Genomic DNA, 25,002 nt, shown 5'->3' with positions numbered 1-25,002 from the left:
AGCTCCCTTCCTCTGCCCAGGCACCGTTTGATGTTGCTAAGACTACAGAGAAAAGAGAAGAAAAAGAAGAAGAAGAAGAAGAGTTGGTTTTTATATGCCGACTTTCTCCACCACTTAAGGGAGACTCAAACCAGCTTACAATCACCTTCCCTTCCCCTTCCCACAACAGACACCCTATGAGGTTGGTGGGGCTGAGAGAGCTGTGACTAGCCCAAGGTCACCCAGTTGGCTTCACGTGGAGGAGTGGGGAAACAAATCCAGTTCACCAGATTAGCGCCCACCGCTCCTGTGGAGGAGTAGGGAATTGAACCCAGTTCTCCAGATCAGACTCCACCACTCCAAACCACCGTTCTTAACCACTACACCACGCTGGCTCTCCAGCATACCTGGGCCCAGCTCAGGCAGAGATACTCCTCCCTCCCATTTAAAACTGCCATTGATAGGGCCATCAAAGAGAGAGAGCAGAAAGCATCCAGGCATCCCTTTTTATGCCTGGATTCAGCTGCAGATCCCATAATAGTTGGCTTGCCAATTGCCCGGTGGGGTCGGGCAAAAGCCTGCCAATCCACCGGACTGCCTGCCAACCAGCTGAGGGGCGATGGGCAAAAGACAGCCAGGGGGAGGGGGAGGCGCGTGACATGTGTGCGCGCGACCCACGCGATGCGCTGGTGTCACCTCTGGGTTTACCCAGAAGCACCGCGGAGGCGTGGACGCTCTAGCAACCTCCACAGAAACTTTATGAAAGCCATAGAGTTTCAGCAGAGATTGCTAGAGTGCCCGCGTCATTTGGAATTCGGATGAAAGGTGCTTCTGAACATGAAGATTGCCTCTAGAGTTGAAGCTACGTTATCAGTAATCCTTACAGTACCCCCCTATTATAGAGCAGAGGTGTCAAACACAAGGCCCGCGGGCCGGATCCGGCCCCTTGAGAGCTCTTATCCAGCTCGCGAGCCAGCCGAGGCAGCCATCCCCCCTCTTTGATCTGGGCTGGCGAGGCATGGCCCGGCCCGACCAAGTGACATTTATGTCATATCCAGCCTTCATATAACAACTGAGTATGACACCTCTGTTATAGAGGGTGGGTCATGAATAGGGTTGCCAGGTCCATGTTGGGAAATATCTGGAGATTTTGGGGATGGAGCCTGAGGAGGGTGTGGTTTGGAGAGGGGAAGGACTTCAATACCATAGAGTCAAATTGCCAAAGAAGCCATTTTCTCCAGGGGACCTGAACTCTGTCGCCTAGAGATCAGTTGTAATAGCAGGAATTCTCCAGCCACCGCCTGGAGGTTGGCAACCCTAGTCATGAACCTTCCTCAAGACGCTTTTTGTGGCAAAGGAGAGATTAGAATCCGGGGCTTCCTGGCTCACAGCATACACGCTAAACACTAAGCTACACCCGCTCAGAGCCGAAAGGCAGAATTGAAAGACCTCAATTGTAAACATTTTTTTTTAAATCACCTGGGCTGTGAACCCAGTATAGAAAGCAAACCAGATCTGCGACATCATGCCCGCAAACGTCTTGTAGAAGAAGTATCGGAGGAACTTGCAAATCCGCAGGTAGGACCATCGGCCGTGGACAAAGAGGAGCCGTTGAAGGTAGCGGAATTGCGCCAAGGCGTAGTCGCTGCACTGGACTGCCTGCATGCCTTCTTGCCCGCTGATCCCCACCCCGATGTCGGCGGCTGGAGAGAAAAGGAGAGAACCAATTGGGCGGGGCCCGGAACGCACGACCCAGCAGCCTCCGCAAACCGTTACTCGTTCGCGAGAAGCCAGTGAGATCCCACCTCTCATCACATGTTGGGCGGCCGGTGGGGACGAAGGGAACGTACCAGCTTATCCCCACTAATAAAACTAATAGACGCGGTACCCAAACGGTAGAACCCCCTCCCTAGTGATATTCGTTCGTCCCTTTCTATCACGGTCTTCTGCTAGTGGGTAAAGAGTTGGCGTTCCGTCAACGACCCCTTCTTGCCCTGTGTTTTAATTGCGTTGTCTGTGTTTATATATGTGTGTGTGTGTCTCCATGTATTTTACTTCTGGTTTTATGATTGTTTCATAATTTTCTCTTTTTAATCATTCAGCAATCTAGTGGCCCAGATTGGGCAGAAAGGCGAGATATAAATATTAATTCTATTTATTTTACAAAATTTATATCCCCCTTTCCTCCCTTACAAGGGCCACCGAGGCAGCTGACAAATTAAAACATACATAATGAAATCGCATCTTAAGAAACCATTAAAACCAACCAAGCAACAACAACTAAAGCAACTAAAGCAACTAAAACCAGAGCTAAAAACAATAAAGACATAAATACAACAATTAAAGTTTTTACAACAATTTAAAATTTGGGCATGGAGGGATCACGGAGGGCATGCCAAACGAAACTAGAAAGTATGTAAATAATAAATATATATATTTTTAAAATGCTGTTCTGCCAGAAATGTGCATGGATCAGGAACATACATTCTAGGATTGCCAAGGAAGATCTTAAAGAGGAGGGATGAAACACATCCCTTTTGCCATGGCAACTGGATCCTCAACTGTTGCCCTGATTCTGTTAGTTGGGGTAGAAAGCAGAGGAGTCTCTGAATTCTCGTCCCATCGATTATCTCACTGAAAGCAAATCGTGCGGACGGATGATATCCCAATCTTGTTTGACCCCTGGTTCAATGTGGAAATTCCCCGTTTCAATTTTGTTTGTTCCTTTTGCAAACAGAGCCTGTCAGACCATCTGGGACTTCAGCTTCCTCATACCATTAAAATTAAGGCGCTTTTCAGTGTCATTATTGTGTCTGTTTGGTGTAAAAGGTATTTAATGATCAAATGAGGTTGAAATGGTGGAAAACAGGGGTGGGGGTGGGGGGGAATCAGTTGGGAACACCAGGGATAAAAATGGACAAGAATGAATGACAACACAGAGTCATGAAAGGGGGCAGATGGCTACATCTCTAAGCCCAACGTCCACCAGCGAGTATTTTTCAAAACGATAAGTTGGCCACCTTCCCTACCCCTTAGAGCCAAAGATCAAGAGCAGTGAGATTAGGTGCCTGACAACTAGTGGGAGAGCTGTGGGAGGGGCAACGGGGTCACAGCATTGTATGCGGTGCTGGTAAAAAACGAAGCGGCGAAGAGTAGTTCTAGGAACTGTCAGAATCTCTATGGCAAAGCTGTAGAGTTTCCAGCAATTGCTAGAGCTACCCTGGAAGTGACTGAGAGTAGCTCTAGGAATCATCAGAAACTCCATGGCAAAACCATAGAGTTTCTGGTGATTCCTAGAGCTACCTGTTGTCACTTCCAGTAAGAATTTCCGAGTAAGGGGACCAGCCCTAGGTGGGATCCAGCCTCACTTTTTATCATGTTGACATCGTTGGCCCCATCCCCAATGGCCAGAGCGATGGCGTTCTTGTGCCTCTTGACCATCTGGATGATGAGAGCCTTCTGCTTGGGCGTCACTCGGCAGCAGATGACTGCCTGGCAGGCCGTGGCCAGCTCCACAAAGGCCTCTTCCACCGCATTCCTGGGGTCCTCCTTGGCCTTCGCCCAGCCGCAGCGAAACCGATCCCAGACACTTGGCTTCCTTGTCTCCTGCTCATCCCCTGTGGCATGAAGGATTTTGTCCTGGGAAGAAATCGCAAATTCAAACCGTCTCTATTTTTACCGGTGGTGGTGGTGGGGTTTCAGTCCTGATTTGCAAGCCCTGGTTTTCATAATCCCGGCTTTGGGTTTTAGGGTCCCTCTTATTAAAAGCTGCATTCGTTGTTAAAGATGTAATTCTTCAGCCCCTGCCTCTTGAGTCTCTAGCGATGCTTTTGTACTCTTCCTTGGAAGTAAGCCCCGTTGAATGTGGTAAGTCTTATGATATGTGTGGAAACGTGCATGGATGAACCGTGAGAGGCCGCGGTGTGCTGCACACACTTGCCATTCCGCACACTGCTGCAAGGGCTGATACCATGTTACTTTTTCTAGCATATCTTTAATCAAACTTCAAATTGTGCAGACAAGTGGTAGATAGAGGCATACCAGTAGGGTTGGCACATACCAGGTAATGGAGGACAATTGCCCGCCAATTAAGGGGGCTGCCTGCTTGTTCTCAGCTGGCCGGCAAGCGGAAGCAGTCCAGCTGAAAGGGGGTGATTAACATCACTTCCAGGTTTACCCTGGAAGTGACAGGGTATTGTGCCGATCCCCCCCCCAGCCCCACCACAATAAAGCTCCCACCAGTGGCAATGTGGGACCTGGCAACCCTACACAAACAGGTCCCCATCTGTGGTGGGCAAATTCCTGCCCCCACACTCAATTGCCCACACTTAATCAATTAAGTAGCAAGAGAAAAATGGGGTGACAACATCCCACACACCTGCAACACTCTAGGAATCCCCCCTCCCCCCAATCTTTGGTCTTTACCATAGAGATCGGCGTAATCCCTATAGTGTGTGTGTGGGGGGGCTGTGACCACTTCCATGTGATCTCCAGGAAGACACCACAGCCCCCCCCCCCCGATGTTTCCCCCTCCCAGGCTCTGCCCTGCAAAAGTTCCCAGGATTTGCCCGGCAACACCAGGTAGATAAGGGCCATTTATGCAGGGACGTGTCCCCATGGTCACCCACACCAACTGCTTCGGTGCTCCCTTTTGATTGTGCATGCCTTCTCCGCCCATCAGAGGTCACCTCGCTCTCCCCCCATGTGTTTTGCTCATGTTTTCCAGATGCTGTTTTAGCCAGAATCTGGAAGATGCACACAAAACGTGCGGGGAGAGCGAGGTGACCTCTGACAGGCGGAGAAGGCATGCATAATCAAAAGGGAGCCCCGAAGTAGTCGGCGTGGGTGACAGTGGGGAAACATCATAAAAGGTCAAAGACACCAGGCACTTTTACACATACTGAATAATCCACTTTCAATCCGCTTTCAGTGCACTTTAAGGATGGTTTGCGAGTGGATTTTGCCCCTTTGCATAGTAAAATCCAGCTGCCAAGTGCATTGAAAGCGGATTGAAAATACATTATTCGGCATGTGTGAAAGTACCACCATCTCTATGGCCATTTTTGCACGGTCAATTTTGATGCTCGCTCAAAGCTCTTTTTTAAAATGCGACCTTAAATGCCGCCTTTTCACGGTCCTGATGCAAAAGGAGAAGTTCCACTCCCCCCATTCGCCTGCTCCTTTGTTTCTGTTTGCATAGCCATTAGCATATGCATAGCTAACACGCCTCTGTTGTTTTGCATTGTTCCTTGGGGGGATTCTTCGCGGCAAACACCAAAGGTAGCATTAAATGGGCTCTTTTGTAATGCGAAGCAGGTATGCGCCGGCTTCGCAGTCACTTCTGGAACGACAGTTCAGTGTGCAAAATTCAAAAAAATATGTGGGGCACTTCAGCCTGGAACACGCTGCTAATTACCATACAAAAATGGCTTATGAGTTGAATAAATGGCTGCAGACTTAACCCCACTTCACAAATCTGCATTGGGAATAGGAGGTGCAGCAAAAAATACATAAATCCCATCTTACTAAGAAGTCACCGGTGACCACCAAAGCTGTCTTGTCAAGCGCGAAGGATGCCTGGAAACGCTGAGGCGAGTCGGGGCCGAACAAGGCTTCTCCGCTGCCAGCCAAACTGAGATCACTATTGCTAGAAGATTTGAGGATTTCACTGCAAGAGAGGTTGGGGGGAACAAAGTGGGTGGGGGGGCTCCTGAGCCACAGCCTGGCAAAGCAGCTCCTACACAGGCTTTTTACAAGCGCAAGCAATCTGTTTCCTGTCTGCAAATGGGCATGCCACACCCTCTCTGCCACCTAGGGGTGCCAACTCCGAGTTAGAAAATTCCTGGAGGTCTGAGGGTGGAACCTGGGGAGGACGGGGTTTGGGAAGAGGAGGGACCGCAGTGGGGAACAATGCCATAGAGTCCACATTCCAAAGTGAGGCTTGCCAATTGCCCGGTGGGGGCGGGCAAAAGCCCGCCAATCCACTGGGCTGCTCGCCAACCTCATTTGTTCGACGAGCAAAAGAGGGCCAGGTGGAGGGGAAGATGTGCAATGCACATGCAACCCACACATTGTCCCAACGTCACTTCCAGGTTTACCTGGAAGCGACATGGACACTCTAGCAATCTATGCCAAAACTCTATGGAACATAGGGTTGCCAGGTCGCTCTTCGCCACCGGCGGGAGATTTTTGGGGCAGAGCCTGAGGAGGGCAGGGTTTGGGGGAGGAGAGGGACTTCAACACCATAGAGTCCAATTGCCAACCGGCCATTTTCTCCAGGCATGCTGATCTCTATCGGCTGGAGATCAGTGGTAATAGCAGGAGATCTCCAGCTAGTACCTGGTGGTTGGCAACCCTAATGGAACAAGTCGCGTGCCCCAGTGGAGCAGAGGGACCTGGCAACCCTATTCCAAAGAAGCCACTTTTCTCCAGAGGAACTGATCTCAATTGTCAGGAGATCAGTTATACTCCCGGAAGGTCTCCAGGCCCCACCCGTAGCCAGGAAACCATAGTGCCAGCTGACCTGCTGGGACAGTGTGGAACATTCGGCAACAGAACGTCAAGCAGAAACCCATGGGGTCAGCCCTTCCACCCCTCAACCCTCACTCCTCCATACCAGATCTCACTTTCCCCGAGGATGGTCATGTCGTCTGACAGGAGTTGGCTCGCAAAACCAATATTCACTGCTGTCTCTGAAACCACAAAGCACGTGATAGCATGATCACATGAAGCTGCCTTATACTGAATCATACCGTCGGTCCATCAAAGTCAGTATTGTCTATTCAGACCAGCAGCTGCTCTCCAGGGTTTAAGGCAGAGGTCTTTCCCATCACCTACTTTCCTAGTCCCTTTGACTGGAGATGCCTGGGATTGAACCTGGGACCTTCTGCATGCGAAGCAGAGGCTCTACCACTGAGCCACAGTCCCTCTCCATGGCTCTCCAGGGTCTCAGGCAGAGGTCTTTCCCATCACCTACTTGCCTAGTCCCTTTAACTGGAGATGCCAGGTTTCTTTTTAACGGGAGATGCTGGGGATTGAACCTGAGACCTTCTGCGCGCCAAGCAGATGCTCTTCCTACTGAGCCATGGCCTCCTCCTTAGAGAAAGAAACAAACTGGGTGCTGTTTGGCAGGGGGTGGAGAAATTAAGGAAGGAGCAACTCTGCCCTGCCTGCAGTTTTCACACCAGATCTGAGGCCCTAGAATCAAATCAGGCATACCTTGCTTGTCTCCGGTCAACACCCACACTTTCATGCCTCCCCTTTTGAGTAGGTGGATGGTCTCCGGGACTCCCTCTTGGAGTTTGTCTTCAATGGCTGTGACCCCAAGAAGCTGAAAGAGGAAATAAGATGGGTAACTGCACGTAACAGTTCGAAACCAGCCCCCTGAAGTCTACAATTCGGGTTTGTTTAAAAAACAAAAAACAATGATCTGAGTAAGAAGCAAGCATAGAAGGAATGAAAGAAAACAGAGGAAGGTGGAAGTGGGTGGTGGGTGACAGGAGGGTTGGAAGGAATTCTCTCCCCAAGTATTCATGGGTTCCCCTCTTGTATAACATGAGATTAGGGTTGCCAGGTCCCTCTTCACAACCGGCGGGAGATTTTTGGGGCAGAGCCTGAGAAAGGTAAGGTTTGGGTAGGGAGGGACGTCAATGCCATAGAGTCCAATTGCCAAAGCGGTGGTTTCCTCCAGGGGAACTGATCTCTATCAGCTGGAGATCAGTTGTAATGGCAGGTTGGAGATCTCCAGCTAGTACCTGGAGGTTAGCAACCCTAATAACATAAGACAAAGTTGCATTCGGCAGCCACTATTTGCCTAGCAAAGGACAATTTCTGAGCAGATGGAAAACAATGTGAAAAATCTAGCCACAGCCTCATTTCTCTCCAGAGGGGAGTGACGTTGAAAGGGGGATGCATGAACCCAGGCAGCCCTCTTGCCAAAATCATCCTGAAGGCCCCATCCAAAAGCGAAGGCCTACCTGGAGTTCCCGTTCTATCTCCTCGTAGACCTTGTCCAACTCTTGGGCACGATCCTGGAGCGAGACGCTGGCAGCGTGGTGCTTCTTGCTCCACTGGGCATACTCCTCCTCCACGACCTCTTTGGTAGCCAGGCACAAAGTCCGGAGGGTCTCCTCTGCAAAGCTCTGGGGGAAAGGATGGTATCAGCTGCTGTGCGTTTCACAAACAGTTTAGCAAAGGAGCCCAAGCAGCTCCACGGAGGAGCAGAGCATCACATCTCAAACTTCATACTCCCTTGAGGTTCACTAAACAAGCCCAAGCTTGTTTAACTCCTGCTGGACATCTCCAAAGCCTGGTTCCCAGAATAGGGAATCATGCAGAGATATAGTGGGCACCGAGTGCCCACTATATCTCTGCATGATTCCCTGTTCTGGGAACCAGGCTTTGGAGACGGTCTAATTTTGGAACTCTCTCCCTGAGGTTTGAAGACCTGTCTTTCCTGGAGGCTCTGAATTAGACTGATAAACGGTGTGACAAGTGGAAGGTCGCTGCTGAGAAACAGATTTTTTTAAAATTGTATTATCTTGATTTCTTATGTTCTTTTAACTGAATTTTTATTGCATTTTACAGTTTTTTTGGTATTAACTTTTGTTGCATGTTATAGAGCTATAAACCACCTTAGGGGCATTTTTAGTTGAAAGTCGAGTTAATTAATAAACTAAACTGGCCATGCCTCCTTCCTATCAGCCTCTGTAGGAGGGAATTCTGCATCTCTCCTGCAGGTGCCTGGACCAATCCTGATGCTGAGAGGCGACAGAATTATAAGCTGCAAAGGATGGGATGTGAATAGGCCTCCAATTTACCTGCTCAGGGCAGGGAATTGCCCAGCCCTAGCCCCAATTTCCTGCCCCCAAGAAAATGAGGAGTGGGAGAAAAATTGCCTCCACATAGTGACGCTCTAGGAATTTATCCTGGTCTCTATGGTAAAAACCATAGAGACTGGGTGAGACAGCCTAGAATGTCACCAAATATGACATCTTATTGTCCCCAAACTCTGCCCTCTTCAGGCACTGCCTCTCAACTCTCCTGAAGTTTGCCAAGGCATATCTAGAGAACCCTAGATATGAATGTAATGTGTGTGTGTGTGTAAAGTGCCGTCAAGTCGCAGCCGACTTATGGCAACCCCTTTTTGGGGGGTTTTCATGGCAAGAGACTAACAGAGGTGGTTTGCCAGTGCCTTCCTCTGCACAGCAACCCTGGTATTCCTTGGTGGTCTCCCATCCAAACACTAACCAGGGCTGACCCTGCTTAGCTTCTGAGATCTGACGAGATCAGGCTAGCCTGGGCCATCCAGGTCAGGGCATGAATGTAATAGAATACACTAAATGTGGGACAGTGAGAATCTCTGGAACAGTAACAAGTAGGGCTGCTTTGCCAATTGGAATCTATGGCACTGAAGCCCCTCCCCTGCCAAAACCCCACCCTCCTTGGTGCCAGACTTACATTCAGCGCCTTGACCGTGTAGGCCTCAGAAGACCGATCGCTGTGAAGTCTCTCCAGGATCACCACATCTGCCCCTTTGGTGTAGAGTCTGATACGTCCTTCAGGATCCCGGACTGAAGTCAAGAGACCACACACCCACAAGTTAGAGAAAATGAAACAGTTTTCAGTTTAGAGAAAAAATGACCGTGTGTGCGGAGGAGACACATGATAACGGATTATAAAATTATGCTTGGGGTGGAGAAACAGGGTTCCCATTTGCCTGGTTATGGTGGCCAATTGCCTGCCAATTAAGCTGGCTGCCCGCTGACCCCAGGGAAGAGAGGGGGAGTGATCGGTGTCATCACGAGGGGGGGGACACTCTAAGACTCGCGAAAAAACTATAGATTTTTTTCATGAGTGTTAGAGCGCCCGTCCCCCCCAGCATGGTGCTGGCACTTCCGCATAAACCAGAAGGGACGTCATTGCATAAATGACGCTGATCGCCGCCCCCCCAACCCCGCCTCCCTAAACCTCCCGCCGGTTCCGAGGAGGGACCTGGCAACCCTATGGAGAAATGAGAGAGATAGAGACCTTTTTAGGGGGCCTCTCCAAACTATTAGAGGTACCCAATGAAGTAGATTCAGGACAGACAAAGGGAAGTACTTCACACAAAATGCAGGCTAACTTGAGGAACTCACCGCCACGGGTGTCACGGTGGGCATTAGGTTGAAAGGGGTTGAGAGAAATTCACAAAGGAGAGTTCCACCTTGTTTGGAAGCGGTAAACACAGACTTCCGGAAGGATCCCGGTTCCGTAACCGCTTACCCAGAACTGACATCCGTTTGCGCACACTGTTGAAATCCAGGAGCGCTAACACCTTATAGGTTCTCTCCTGGCCCAGCTCGCTGATGGTGATCGTATCCTGAGTCCGGGAAAGAAAGACGTATCCCATGTTCCTGGCCGCTGACACAAGAGCTTCTTCATCTGGCGAAGCCGCTTGGTAAATCAGCTGACCTATCAGGAAAAAAGAGAGACGTATACAATTTTGGGGGACTACAGGAAAATTGACAGAACCCTCACCTGGAGTTCTCTCTGGATTTGGGACTTCCAAACACTGAACATGAGTCAGCAGGGTGATGTGGTAACTAAAAAGGCAAATGCGATCTCAGGCAGCATCAACAGAACTGTAGTGTCCAGATCATGAGAAGTGATGGTATCACTTTACTCTGCTCTGGTTAGACCTCATCTAGAGTATTGTGTTCTGTTTTGGGTACCACAATTTAAGAAAGATGTAGACAAGCTGGAACGTGTCCAGAGGAGGGCAACAAGGACGGTGAGGGGTCTGGAGATCAAGTCCTATGAGGAAAGGTTGAAGGAGCTGGGGATGTTTAGCCTGAAGAGGAGAAGACTGAGAAGGGATATGATAACCATCTTCAAGTACGTGAAGGGCTGTCATAGAGAGGAGGGTGCCGAGTTGTTTTCTGTTGCCCCAGAAGGTCGGACCAGAACCAATGGGTTGAAATTGAATCAAAAGAGTTTCCATCTAAACATTAGGAAGAATTTTCTGACAGTTGGAGCAGTTCCTCAGTGGAACAGGCTTCCTCGGGAGGTGGTGGGCTCTCCTTCCCTGGAGGTTTTGAAGCAGAGGCTAGATGGCCATCTGTCAGCCATGCTGAGTCTATGACCTTAGGCAGATGATGAGAGGGAGGGCATCTTGGGCATCTTCTGGGCATGGAGTATGGGTCACTGGGTGTGTGTGGGGGAGGTAGTTGTGAAATCCCTGCATTGTGCAGGGGGTTGGACTAGATGGCCCTGGTGATCCCTTCCAACTCTATGATTCTATGAAATGAGGGATCATTTCTCATCCTTGCTGTTGTGGACCTGGAAAATCTCGGTTTCCATTTCCATTTCTCCCTGGCGCAAATGGAAACCAACCCTACACACACACACACACACACACACACACACACACACACACACACACAGTTTTCTGCTTCCTCATCCCAGATGTTCCTGATGCTTCAACTACTCCATGATCCCAACTTTGCAAATGTCTTGCATACATAATGGCAAAGCAAACCCTGGCTTAAACTTCATGCTCATGGGGACCCAGTGTGGCATCGTGGTTCGAGGGCTGCACTACTAGGCCTTTAATGGATTGTAACTGGGATCCCTCCACATCACGTTCTCCCAGGCCTCTTAGGGCTTAAAAGGGATGAACCAGCACCATGAATTGTGGCCAGAAACAGATTGTAGCCTACAGCTTACGCCAGTGTTTTCAACTGATCAACCTTTCCAAAGAGCCTCCAAGGGCAGCCCTACACTTTCACCCTGCAGTAATCTAACCTGGATGCAATCAGAGCGTGGATCACTGCAGCTAGCTTCTGTTTCTGGCTCAATGCTAGAAATGCTAAGCAGTCCATGATGCAATTTCATTTCTTAAAAGGTTTAGTGAGTGCCGATGAACCCAACTTTGGATCTGGACTTTTTCTTATTTCCCTGCTGAACAGGTTCTCTCTCTCGTTCTCTCTCTCGTTCTCGTTCTTTCTCTCATTCTCTCTGTCTCTGTCTCTGTCTCTCTCTTGGCTCAGCCCACTTTTGGAGAGATGTTTAATTTCTCTGTGTTGGGGATTAGGTAGCGACCTTCGTTGCATGTCAGACAGACAAGGGTTAATATCGATTGTATAGAATGCTGATCGGCTGTATCAGGTGATGTAATCTGAAATGTGTTAGTTAGCTATTGGTCAGTGTGAAACTTCATTGAATACATGGTTGTTGTCAGGTACACAAGTAATCTGCATTTTACTGCTTTCTCTATATCCTTTGTGTAGAAGAGGAAGCAGTACGTTAGTTACCTTTTGGATCTCATCTAGAGAAGATGGGGTATTTATGTCCTTTAGAAATACCAAAGGTATAAGCTTAGTAACTGCCAGAAAGCATTCTGGCAAGTATAGGAAACTTAGCTATGTAGAGAGGATTTATTGTTTTTAACCTCCCGTGCACCCTTTCCCTGATTTTAGCAAGTAAAGATTGTTTTATACTAAGAAAATAGGAGTTTGTCTTTATTGTGTGTGAATGTTTAATTTGACTTTCACCAGACATAATCACACGATCCTAAACCTCTGATTAAAGATAAGTATAAGGTAGCAGAAATTAACACTCTGAAGCTGATGTCTGACCTCAGACTTGCATAAAGGCGCTGGCAAAAACAGCGCAAGGCGTCAATTATCAGAGAAGCTAAAACAAGAGGTCTTCCAGCCCTCAGGATTGAGTGTGTCCAGTCCACCTCAGATTTTGCTTACATGGATACGTGAAGCTGCCTTCTACTGAATCAGACCCTCTGTCCATCAAAGTCAGCACTATCTACTCAGACCGGCAGTGGTTTCCAGGGTTTCTGGGAGAGGTCTTTCCCATCGACTACTACTATCTTATCCTTTCAACTGGAGATGCTGGGGATTGAACCTGGGACCTTCTGCATGCCAAGCAGATGCTCTACCACTGAGCCATGCCCCCTCCCACAAGGCACTCCACATCTCTCATCTCACTCTCTTTCTCCTCCACCATGACGGTGTGGCAGAGGGCCAGCAGACGCAGGAATTCCTTCAGGATGGGGTCGTCGTCCCGCAGGATGGTATTGATCAGCAAAGGGTCGTAAAATTCCAGCTTTGGGTCCCAATATTTGTTCCAACTTAAGAGGGCTTCCTGGAAGAAAAGCCAAAGAAGGATTAGGGATGGATCATCCCCAGTATGGATAACCATCAGGAATGGGGCTATTGAACCTTTCTGGGGGAAGGCAGGGTAGAAGAAGAAGAAGAAGAAGAAGAAGAAGAGGAGGAGGAGGAGGAAGGAGGAAGAAGAGGAAGAGGAGGAGGAGGAGGAAGAGTTGGTTTTCATATGCCGACTTTCTCTACCACTTAAGGAAGAATCAAACCGGCTTACAATCACCTTCCCTTCCCCTCCCCATAGCAGACACCCTGGGAGGTAGATGGGGCTGAGAGAGCTGTAACTAGCCCAAGGTCACCCAGCTGGCTTCATGTGGAGGAGTGGGGAAACAAATCCAGTTCACCATATTAGCATCCACAGCTCATGTGGAGGAGTGGGGAATCAAACCCGGTTCTCCAGATCAGACTCTACCGCTCCAAACCACCGCTCTTAACTACTACACCATGCTGGCACATTAGAAATGTTTTAATAAATAATAAGATAAAGCAGTTCTTCTGATCTGGGGGAGTCAATTTTTTTCTGTTCACACCTTCAAATCTGCCAGATTCCACCCCCTGACATAACCAGATCCACAATGCATAGTTAAATTGTGGAACTCTCTGCCCCAGGATGCGGGATGGCTGCCAACTTGGATGGCTTGAAGAGGGGAGTGGACATGTTCGTGGAGGAGAGGGCTATCCATGGCTGCTAGTCAAAATGGATCCTAGTCATGATGCATACCCATTCTCTCCAGGATCAGAGGAGCATGCCTGACATTTTAGGTGCAGTGAAACACAGGCAGGATGCTGCTGCTGCAGCCGTCTTGTTTGTGGGCTTCCTAGAGGCACCTAGTTGGCCGCTGTATGAACAGACTGCTGGACTTGATGGGCCTTGGTCTGATCCAGCATGGCTTTTCTTATGTTCTTTTGGAGGACGGGGCTATCAATGGCTACTAGTCCAAATGGATGCTAGTCATGATGCATACCTATTCTCTCCAGGATCAGAGGAGCATGCCTATTATATTATGTGCATTGGAATACAGGCAGGACAATGCTGCTGCAGTTGTCTTGCTTGGGGGCTTCCTAGAGGCACCTGGTTGGCCACTGTGTGAACAGCAGACTTGATGGGCCTTGGTCCTATCCAGCAGGGCCTTTCTTATGCTCTTATGTTGACTCTTTCCCAGTGTATGCACACCTCCTGTCCCTTCAGTCAGCTTTATACCACTTTATGCAGGAATATTTCACATACCATTGGATTGCCGTGGCTACTCCTGTTCGAACCTGCAAATATTTTTGAAAAGGGGGAAATATGTTAAGTGCATAATCCAGATGTGCCCTTGCCTAACACAAGTAAAATTAATCAATGTCAACAATTTAATATTTAAATCGATCTCCTGTTCTTCATCCTCTACAAAGGGTGACTTTGTTAACTTGCAATAACTTGGGATATGGCTAACAACAACAACCATTTCCTCTGTGTAGGGATGAGGAAATGTTTTACATCTAATGCACAATGCTGTTTTTTTGACACACAACATTCCAAAAGGCGCACATTGCATGGAGGGAAGTTGTGAAACCAGAAATAACATGAAAACAGACTCATGCAATTGGTTTGCTCTGGGAAGAAGCAAAATCAAAGCAGATTTTCCAGGCTGAAACAGCAGAGGAGATATTCAAAACCACCTCTGCCTTGTTTTATCTATTATATTTTGCAATTCATTTTATAACATTGCTTCATTTTGATAGTGTGTTAAACCAGTATTATACAGAATACTTATGATTTTAGTTTAGATTTGTAGAATGATTATTTTTAACTACTATTATCATATCATATCACATCATACTATATCTTGCTTATAACTACTAGTGCTGTTCTGTTGTGTATTGTTTATAATATTACTGTCTGTTATACTTTTGTCTTCTCTTTTGATGTAATAGATGCAATAATAACTACTGTCAAATTATGGTATTTTAATTTTTCTTTTTTCTGTATTCTTTCATTGTACTCTGTTTTTATATATACCTGTATTAAAATGTTTAGAAAGTTTTTCTGCCTGTGGGCTTTTCCGCATTCTCATTTTCCTCGCTTGGAACTTCCTGTTTCTTTAAAGGAGGGGGTGTGTTCCTATTCTGCACGTGTTTTGATCCCTCTAGTGGTTAATTCTATATTACAGCAGTTTGTGTCCAGCACCAAAAACCTGCCGTATCAATCTGCAGGGAGACATGCTGGACATAAACCTGTGTAATATCGAATTGACCAGTAGAGGGAGTAAAACATGTGCAGAACAGAATCCCCTGCCCCCAAAGAAACAGGAACTTATAAGCAAGGAAAATGAAAACACGGGAAAGCCCTGTAACTCCTCTTTTAGTGGGATTGGTTACTTGCAATAACTTGCATTCTGGGGCCGAGGAGGTGGGAGAGAACTGGAGGTTTTTAAGAAGAGATTAGATGGCCATCTGTCAGCAATGCTATTCTGTGAACTTAGGCAGATGATGAGAGGGAGGGCACCTTGGCCGGCTTCTCATCACTGGGGGTGTTGTGGGGGGAGGTAGTTGTGAATGTCCTGCATTATGCAGGGGGTTGGACTAGATGACCTTGGTGGTCTCTTCCAACTTTATAATTCTATGATTCCAATACAGCCCCCTCCACTTTTAATACCCAGCCCTCCCTCTGGTTTAACGTTACCATATATCTTCCCATCAATGCAACATTTCTTGAAAGTCATTATGTTTTGGGTCAAGGTGCCCGTCTTGTCGGAGAAGATGTATTGGATCTGTCCCAGCTGGTCATTGAGACTGGTGCTCCTCGCCTTGGCCGGAGTGTCTTTCGGCGCGTAATACATTTCCAAATCCCAGTTAATGAAACAGCTGTTGACCAGGTAGATGAACTCAAACCTAGGGAAAGAGACACAGAGTCAGTTACGCAAGGAAGTTTCGAGTAGCCACCTCTGAGCCAGAGCTGGCGCCACTCGGTCTTTACCATAGAGGCTGGGGAAATCCCCTAAGTAGGGGTGTCGAACTCATTTGTTCTGAGGGCCGGATATGACATAAATGTCACTTGGTCAGGCCGGGCCAAGCCTTGGCACCCCAGATTGGGACTGGGGGGACCGGATAAGAGCCCTCGCGGACCGGATAAGAGCCCTCAAAGGGCCAGATCCAGTCCGTGGGCTGTATGTTTGACACCCCTGCCCTAGAGCATTATCATCAACACTAAGCTCAGCTAGGGTTGTCAGATCCCTCTTTGCGACCGGCGGGAGGTTTTTGGTGCAGAGCCTGAGGGGAGCAGGGTTTGGGGAGGGAAGGGACTTCAATATAGGGTTGCCAACCTCCAGGTACTAGCTTAGTGTTTAGCGTGTAGGCTGTGAGCCAGGAAGCCCCGGATTCTAATTTCTCCTTTGCCACAAAAAGCGTCTTGAGGAAGTTTCATGACTAGGGTTGCCAACCTCCAGGTAGTGGCTGGAGATCTCCTTCTATTACAACTGATCTCCAGCCGACAGAGATCAGTTCCCCTGGAGAAAATGGCCGCTTTGGCAATTGGACTCTATGGCATTGAAGTCCCTCCCCTCCCCAAACTGTGCCCTCCTCAGGCTCTGCCCCTAAAACCTCCCCCCAGTTGTGAAGAGGGACCTGGCAACCCTACTCCAACACCATAGAGTCCGATCGCCAAAGCAGGAATTTTCTCCAGGTGAAGTGATCTCTATTGGCTGGAGATCCATTGTAATAGCAGGAGATCTCCAACTACTACCTGGAGGTTGGCAACCCTATGCTCAGCTCATTTTTTTTCTGCCACTCCTCAAATCATCGAGGGTGGGAGACTGCGGCTGGGGGTGGGGTTTTGCTAACTGCGGGCAGGCAAAAGGCAACCCTAACCATTTTCTAGTAGCCAGAAAGCGCTCACCAATGAAAAGTGAGATGCTGCTGGGAAAGAACGTTCCGTTTGGGAAGAACCTGCACAGCCAACCCCATAAGCTACCCCTTCCAAGTAGCCTACCGCCCCATTGGCCCTACGGTTGCCAACCTCCAGGTAATGGTAAAAAAAGACTCACTCTACTGTTAGCATTAGATATTATAAAAAAGAAACAGTGCCACTCAATAATTCAAAAATACAAATAGCTATATTCTAAACATTAAACTAAACAACTGGATACATCAACTTCAACAACAAGGTGAGCACATGCAATATCTACAAATACACACATATACAAAAACATAAACAGGAACATAAACAGGCGAACAACGTTTCTGTGTACAGCATATTAGATATCTCAAAAGAAAAAAGGAGCAAAGGAGTCCAAATGAGACGGAAATTCTTCACTTCCAGAAGAAACGATCACTCCAAGGTGCTAGATGAAAATGAAGGCGAGAGAAAAGGAGGAAACGCTATTCCGGACATGCGTAGCGCTTTCACCAGAGCAAAGCTTCATCAACCTCAAGGATACAGGACAAAGCAAGTTTTATCTTATTTGGGAGGTATATATTTTTACGTTAAATTTTAAAGTTTTCCCATTTTTTATATGATTTTAATTTTTATTTTTAAGCTCCCACTGAGAATGGGCTGCCCAAAAAAACCTCCCGTTGGTGGTAAAAGAGAGACCTGGCAACCCTCATTGGCACAGCCAGAGGAGGGACTGACACCTACGTGATGAGCATAGCCATCGGCAGCACGAAACTCAGAAGGATGAGGAACCCCCAGAAGGTGTAGAAGGCGTGCTGGGCAGGGGTGGTGTGGGCGTAGAAGACGGAGAGGTAGCCGTGCTCCTGGCGGAACGTGGTCACTGAGATCCCAGAGCCCACCGCCAGGCCCAACGAAGTCAGAATGAGCGCCAGGGAGATCTGCAGGGAGGAAAAGGGAAGATCGGAGACTGAGCTCGTCCTGAGGGCCATGTGGGAGGAGGTTCCACAGGCTGCAATATCTCCGACTGAAAAGTGGGAGGGGGTCTTTAGATTTTCTGCACTGTAGAAAACTAACATGTTAGGCACAGTTAGGGTCGGCATTTAGGGTTGCCAGGTCCCTCTTTGCCACTGGTGGGAGGTTTTTGGGGCAGAGCCTGAGGAAGGCGGGGTTTGGGGAGGGGAGGGACTTCAATGCCATAGATTCCAATGTGGACTCTGTGGCATTATACCCTGCTGAGGTCCCTCCCCTCTCCAATAGGGTTGCCAACCTCCAGGTACTAGCTGGAGATCTCCTGCTATTACAACTGATATCCAGCCGACAGAGGTCAGTTCCCTTGGAGAACATGGTCACTTTGGCCATTGGACTCTATGGCAGTGAAGCCCCTCCCCTCCCCAAGCCCCGCCCTCCTCAGGCTCCCCCCAAAAAACCTCCCGCCAGTGGCAAAGAGGGACCTGGCAACCCTACTCTCCAAACCCTGCTCTTTCCAGGCTCGACCCTCAAAATCTCCAGGAATTTCCCAACCCAGATTTGGCAACTCTAGGGGTGAGGCACCCCCACCCCCAATTTCTGTTGCTTGCCATTACTGCAGGCAGCGAAGGGGGGGGGGTTAAAACAGTGCTGGTGCATGTACCCTTCTTTCACTTCAAGTAAAAACCCCAAAGTGATGTAGGGTAGCTCTAGGAATCACTGAACACTCTATGGTTCTACCATAGCTCTAGGAATTGCTGGAAGCTCTGTGGTTTTACCATACATTTCCCACCAATTCCTAGAGCTACCCTATGTCACTTCCGAGTTTCCACTGGAAGTGACATAGTGGTGCATGCCCCCATGTCTTCATCCTCAAACCTCCTGCAGGGTACCAGGCACAGCCTGGCAGCCCCAGGCAGTAGGGGGTTGGCAGCCATCACCACATCCTGGGGCAGGGAGTTCCACAATTTAACTATACGTTGTGTGAAGAAATACTTCCTTTGATCTGTTTTGAATCTCTCAGCCTCCAGCTTCAGCAGATGACCCCCTGCGTTCTGGTATTATGAGAGAGGGAGAAAAGCTTCTCCCTGCCCCCTCTCTCCATACCATGCATCATTTTATAGACCTCTATCCTGTCTCCCCTTAGCTGTCTTCTTTCCAAGCTAAACAGCCCTAAGCGTTTTAACTGCTCCTCACAGTGGCGTTGCTCTAGTCCCCTGATCATTTTGGTTGCTCTTTTCTGCACCTTTTCAAGCTCTGTGATATTCTTTTTAAGGTGTGGTTTGTAGGGTTTGTAAACGCGCTAGCTTTCTGTGGACAGGGCTTTTCTTTTGTATTGAGGAACATTCAGCTCTATAAACCTCCATCCAAGATCTGTACAGTCCTGCTTATCATCTTACTGAGAACAAGGCAAACACATATCACACTCAGTTCCACCTACATCTGAGGACTCCCCAATTCCATCTGTGGGGGCCATCAGACCAGGAAGAAGCCAACAGAGAACCTTCTTCCCAAGGAACGCTTTCATCAAATCGTAGGGTTGCCCACCTCCAGGTACTAGCTGAAGATCTCCTGCTATTACCACTGATCTCTAGCTGATAGAGATCAGTTCCCCTGGAGAAAATGACTGCTTTGGCAATTGGACTCTATGGCATTGAAGTCCCTCCCCTCCCCAAACTCAGCCCTCCTCAGGCTCCGCCCTCAAAATCTCCCTCTGATGGTGAAGAGGGACCAGGCAACCCTATCAAATAGGCCTTGGGTTGCCAGCTCGGGCTTAGGAAATTACTGGAGAGTTGGTTGCCAACCTCTTAAAAGAGAGCAGAGCTTACCAGCAGCACGATGCGATCCATTAGATGGTTGAGCTTAGTTTTCTTCAGTTTGATCTTGCCGCAATTTTTCATTATTTTAGAATCGAAACCTGCATCAGAGAGATTCAGGAAACAAACATGTTTTTTTCCTTCAAAAAACGAATAGGTCCACCACCACCACCCTTCCCCTGTTAAGCAATTGCTAGAAAAAGATGAAGAGGAAGTAGAGGAAGAAGAAGAAGAGTTGGTTTTTATATGCCGACTTTCTCTACCACTTAAGGGAGAATCAAAGCAGCTTACAATCGCCTTCCCTTCCCCTGCAAGGTAGGTGAGGCTGAGAGAGCTGTGACTAGCCCAAGGTCACCCAGCTGGCTTCATGTGGAGGAGTGGGGAAACCAACCCGGTTCACCAGATTAGCGTCCACCGCTCATGCGGAGGAGTGGGGAATCCAACCTGGTTCTCCAGATCAGAGTCCACCACTCCAAACCACCGCTCTTAACCACTACACCATGCTGGCTTACCCATGCCAGAAATTAAAAAGCAATTGAAATTCATAAACATCAGCACCACGAACAGAAAAGGAGAGAGCTTAAGAATAAATAAGGCTTGGCTTCCTGTCCTGAAAACTTCCAGACTAACAAAGACTACAGTCTACAATAGCCATGCGGATTTAGCTTTGGATTCCACGTTAACAGATCACTTCAGGATACAATGGTTCCACATTAACATACCACACCCTCATTAGGACATTATCTTGATACTTACAGGGCAATGATTAGCACATTACCTTTAATACTTTGCAGGACAATGACTCAGCTCAAACCCAACCCCCTTCTGACTATACATTACTCTTCCTACACACTTGACACCGAGAGACACTGTCCTTCAGTGCTACTCCTCTGAAGATGCCTGCCACAGCTGCTGGCGAAACGTCAGGAAAGAAAATACCAAGACCACGGTCACACAGCCCGGACAACCTACAAGAACCGATGAACTCTGACCGTGAAAGCCTTCGACAATATTTTAAAAAGCAACCGTTCTTCTCAAGAGTTGAGGATCCGGGGTACCCCGCAGCCACGCTGAGCTCGAGCCGCACCATCCTTGCTCACCTGCATAGATGACAAGGCCGTAGCAGACCTCTGTATTCCGGACCCTGCAGCCACGCAGCAAGATCTGCTCGCTGTCCAGAGAGTAGGTCTCGCCGCACCATTCCAGGGTGCCAATGAAAGTATGCAATCGGCTGTTGGGCTCTTCGCAGGTCACTTTCCCTGAGCCACCAAAACACAAAAGGGAAGATGCAGTCTGCCGACCTCTCCTCTCGGGAAACTGTTCTCCACCCACCCGAAGGTTGCCAAACTTGCCAGCCTCCAAGTGGCGGCTGGAGATCTCCCGCTATTACAACTGAACTCCGAGCGCCGGAGATCAGTTTCCCTGGAGAAAATGGCTGCTTTGCAAGGTGGACTCTATGGCATTGAAGTAGCTTCCCTCTCCAAACCCGCCCAACTCAGGTTCCACCAGGGTCGCCAACCTCCAGGTACTAGCTGGAGGTCTCCTGCTATTACAACTGATCTCCAGCCGATAGAGATCAGTTCACCTGGAAAAAATGGCCACTTTGGCAATTGGACTCAATCAGGCATTGAAGTCCCTCCCCTCTCCCAACCCCGCCCTCCTCATGCTCCGCCCCAAAAATCTCCCGCCGATGGCAAAGAGGGACCTGGCAACCCTACCCAGCAGGGTACAATGCAATAGAGTCCACCCTCCATTGTAGCCATTTTGTTCAGGAGAACTGATCTCTGTCATCTGGAGATCAGTTGTGATCCCAGGGGATCTCCAGGTCCCACCTAGACACTGGCAACCTTATTAACAGTTCCTGGTGGAGCGCCCACCCCCATCACGTACTCTTCCTTGAGTTCTTTGACGGAAGAAAGCGGGAATAAAAATGGAATCAATATTAATTAGCCCAGTTCACTACTGTTTTAAGAATGCCCGAAATCTGACGTCGGAAGCTATCTCGCCCTACTCCATGCCAGGGCTCTGGCCTATCCCTAAAGAGATTTAAAAAAGTGACCGCCACTGACCGTCAAAGGATGCTAGCTTGTCCACACTGGTTAGCTCTTGATGGGTTACCAGGAGGGCTTGTCTGTACTTCAGATTTGTCTCTCTGGAAAAGGAAGAGTTAGGTTAGGGGAGGGCTGCCAAGCTCCCGCTGTTGCCAGAGAACCCATGAAGCTGCCTTATACTGAATCAGATCCTCGGTCCATCCAAGTCAATATTGTCTACTGAGACCGGCAGCGGCTCTCCAGGGTCTCGGGCGGGGGTCTTTCACATCACCTACTTGCCTAGTCCCTTTAACTGGAGATGCCTGGGATTGAACCTGGGACCTTCTGCATGCCAAGCAGATGTTCTACCACTGAGCCACGGCCCCTCCCCAATAATAATCTAAATAATCTAAAGTGACATCACTCCGCTCTAGGACTCACCAGAAACTCTGTGGTTTACCATGTTACACCTGCTTCCACCTTTATGGAGCCTTTTTTCTCAATAGGGTTGCCAACCTCCAGGTAGTGGATTCAAAAAACACCTTGCACTTAATTAACAGCGTTTAGACAAAAAACAACAAGCACTGATGGCTATAAACAAAACATATTATTAGCAATTATTTACAATAGCAATTTTTAAGCAGACCAGTTTACATACACTGGATTACTCAACATTATCAACAGAAAGTAATTAAGTTCCCAATAAGCATGTTAAAGGTCCTGTACGCATGCTCTTTGATGAGAACGCTATTAGCCTTCCAATTGAATGTGGTGATATTACTCACAGGCAACTTGGTATGTATTACTCTTCGTTGTATTCATGATGTTTATGTAAGGATTATAATTTTTGTTACTATGTGAAGAAACATTAGGTCTTGTTAAAATTAATTATTATTTCTTAACACAGAGATAGACACGCATCTCTTGCCTTTTGAAAAATGCCCGACGGATAAAGCTTCGGCAAAATAGGAATTTACCAGAATCCTATCTCGGGTTGGAAAAATATCCTTGAGGGAACTTATTCCCTGCTGAGAAAAGGGCGTTAAGAAAATAGCCCGTGCTGCAGATTTACTCCTTGCCAATGCGATTTTCAACTTGGATATTGGCACAACAGCCGGAATATCGGCCTGCAGCTTCTTTGCCTTAACAATCCAAGAGTGTTGGTTCGGCTTGCGGCTTCTTGAGTCTGCGCATCATTGGGAGACCTTCTTCCCCGGTGGAAATTTCTTTGAAAAAAATATACTTCGGGACTTAATTACTTTCTGTTGATAATGCTGAGTAATCCAGAGTATGTAAACTGGTCTGCTTAAAAATTGCTATTGTAAATAATTGCTAATAATATGTTTTGTTTATAGCCATCAGTGCTTGATGTTTTTTGTCTAAACCTCCAGGTAGCAGCTGGAGTTCTCTAGCTATTCCAACTGATCTCCAGCCTATAGAGATGAGCTCACATGGAGAAAATGGCCGCTTTGGCCATTGGACTCTATGACATCGAAGTCCCTCTCCTCCCCAAACCCCATCCTCCTCAGGCTCCACCCCAAACCCCTCCCGCCCGTGACGAGGAGGCACCTGGCAACCCTCAAGCACACCATTCAAGAAAGTGGGATCCGTTTCCTAAGGACGTGCCAGTCAGGTGGACACCTGGCATTGCATCCTCCCGCCGCTAACTAGGGTGGCCAGCCACAGCTAGCAACTTCCCAGGAGGGATTGGGGACAAGGATTAGGAAATATCTGGAGATGTTAGGGGTGGAGCCTGAGGAGGGAGGAGTTTGGGGAGGGTAGGGACTTCAATGGGGTATAATAATGCCATAGAGTCTGCCTTCCACGGTGGCCATTTTTTCCAGATGAACTGATCTTCGTCGCCTGGAGTTCAGTTGTAATAGCGGGAGATTCCCCAGCCACCACCTGGAGGTTGGCAACCCAGACCAGGACAGGCATGTTGTCATCACGCTGGCGCATGACATCACAGAACCAGAAGGAACATCATTGCGTCGTTCCAACATAAAGATGTCATTTTCGGTCTTTCTCTGTGACCCCATGCACCAGTGAGGTACTGGACCTCTCCTCTATTTCACCTGCCAGCTTTGGAAATGCCAGTTGGGAATTCCCAACTCTGGGATGGGAAATTCCTGGAGATTTTGGGGGTGGAGCCTGAGGAAGGCGGGGTTTGGGGAAGGGAAGGACGTCAATGCCATAGAGTCCAATTGCCAAAGTGGCCATTTTCACCAGGGGAACTGATCTCTATCGGCAGGAGATCTCCGGCTAGTACCTGGAGGTTAAGGTAAAGATAGTACAGGCTCTCAAATAATTGCAAAACACATGTATTGACAAGTACAGAAGTGCAAGTGCTATAAATGTGACAAAGGAAACTTATCAATTCTAAGAATAAATTCTGTACAAAAGGTAGCTAAAGCTACTGCAAGCAACAACGAGGATGTAAATAAGGAAATAAATATACACTTTTTCATATAGTAAGGAATAGTTCGTATAGTCTAATCAGAGTCAAACAGCTCTATAGCTTAGTCTCTTATTCCATAGCGGGAGGCAGAAGAGGGAGATTGAGGTCGGAACGCCGTCCGGATGCAGAGACGTAGGGCGAAAGCGCACGGTCGCTTGAGCCTCCTTTCTTCCCTGTTCCAGCCAGTACCTGGAGGTTGGCAACCCTAGATATAATTCCATTTCCCCCCCATGTGCTAACTCCACTATACTTTTACAACCTGACAGTCCCTACCTTCCGAAGAGCCTTTGTGCTCGCCCGTTTAAACGCTGCATCCTCAGCAGTGATATGGAACTCTACCAATACTTTGACAGACTTTGCTCATGCAGTTCAATGAAGATTGACACATTATCTCACAAGATGATGGAGTGCCCCCTCTTTAAACACCACCGAGATAAATGGATCACCTCCATATTGGCGAGAATTCCCGCCCCCATAACAAGAGGCAAAATAGTCCCCTTTTTGCTGGTGTTTAGAGACCATATATAACACTTTGTGTGTGTGTTGTGTTAAGTGCCGTCAAGTCGCTTCCGACTCATGGCGACCAGATGAATCAGTGTCCTCCAAAATGTCCTATCTTTGACAGCCTTGCTCAGGTCTTGCAAACTGAGGGCCGTGGCTTCCTTTACGTAGTCAATCCATCTCTTGTTGGGTCCTCCTCTTTTCCTGCTGCCCTCAA

The 25,002-nt window shown here is 48.2% G+C and overlaps 1 protein-coding gene and 1 non-coding gene across 2 annotated transcripts in view; both read right to left on the bottom strand.

The window, feature by feature from the left end:
* The window catches only part of ATP8B3 (ATPase phospholipid transporting 8B3), a 76,047-nt gene that overhangs the window by 5,179 nt on the left and 45,866 nt on the right, over positions 1 to 25,002 (bottom strand). The window contains exons 10-24 of the mRNA XM_056867703.1: positions 21,866 to 21,948; positions 20,897 to 21,055; positions 19,809 to 19,897; positions 17,758 to 17,951; positions 15,805 to 16,013; positions 14,368 to 14,399; positions 12,963 to 13,119; positions 10,243 to 10,431; positions 9,439 to 9,551; positions 7,986 to 8,120; positions 7,198 to 7,309; positions 6,596 to 6,671; positions 5,506 to 5,647; positions 3,348 to 3,618; positions 1,459 to 1,682 (exon numbers count right to left, since the gene is read on the bottom strand). Of these exons, the coding sequence (XP_056723681.1) occupies positions 1,459 to 1,682; positions 3,348 to 3,618; positions 5,506 to 5,647; positions 6,596 to 6,671; positions 7,198 to 7,309; positions 7,986 to 8,120; positions 9,439 to 9,551; positions 10,243 to 10,431; positions 12,963 to 13,119; positions 14,368 to 14,399; positions 15,805 to 16,013; positions 17,758 to 17,951; positions 19,809 to 19,897; positions 20,897 to 21,055; positions 21,866 to 21,948 (2,185 nt within the window). The remainder of the gene's footprint in view (positions 1 to 1,458; positions 1,683 to 3,347; positions 3,619 to 5,505; positions 5,648 to 6,595; positions 6,672 to 7,197; positions 7,310 to 7,985; positions 8,121 to 9,438; positions 9,552 to 10,242; positions 10,432 to 12,962; positions 13,120 to 14,367; positions 14,400 to 15,804; positions 16,014 to 17,757; positions 17,952 to 19,808; positions 19,898 to 20,896; positions 21,056 to 21,865; positions 21,949 to 25,002) is intronic.
* Positions 6,835 to 6,906, bottom strand: TRNAA-CGC (transfer RNA alanine (anticodon CGC)). Its single transcript has one exon. It is a non-coding gene; the product is annotated as a tRNA-Ala (tRNA).

This window comes from Euleptes europaea, chromosome 2 (assembly GCF_029931775.1).
Source record: "Euleptes europaea isolate rEulEur1 chromosome 2, rEulEur1.hap1, whole genome shotgun sequence".
Lineage (NCBI taxonomy): Eukaryota > Metazoa > Chordata > Lepidosauria > Squamata > Sphaerodactylidae > Euleptes > Euleptes europaea.
This window is presented reverse-complemented; position numbering and strand designations above follow the sequence as displayed.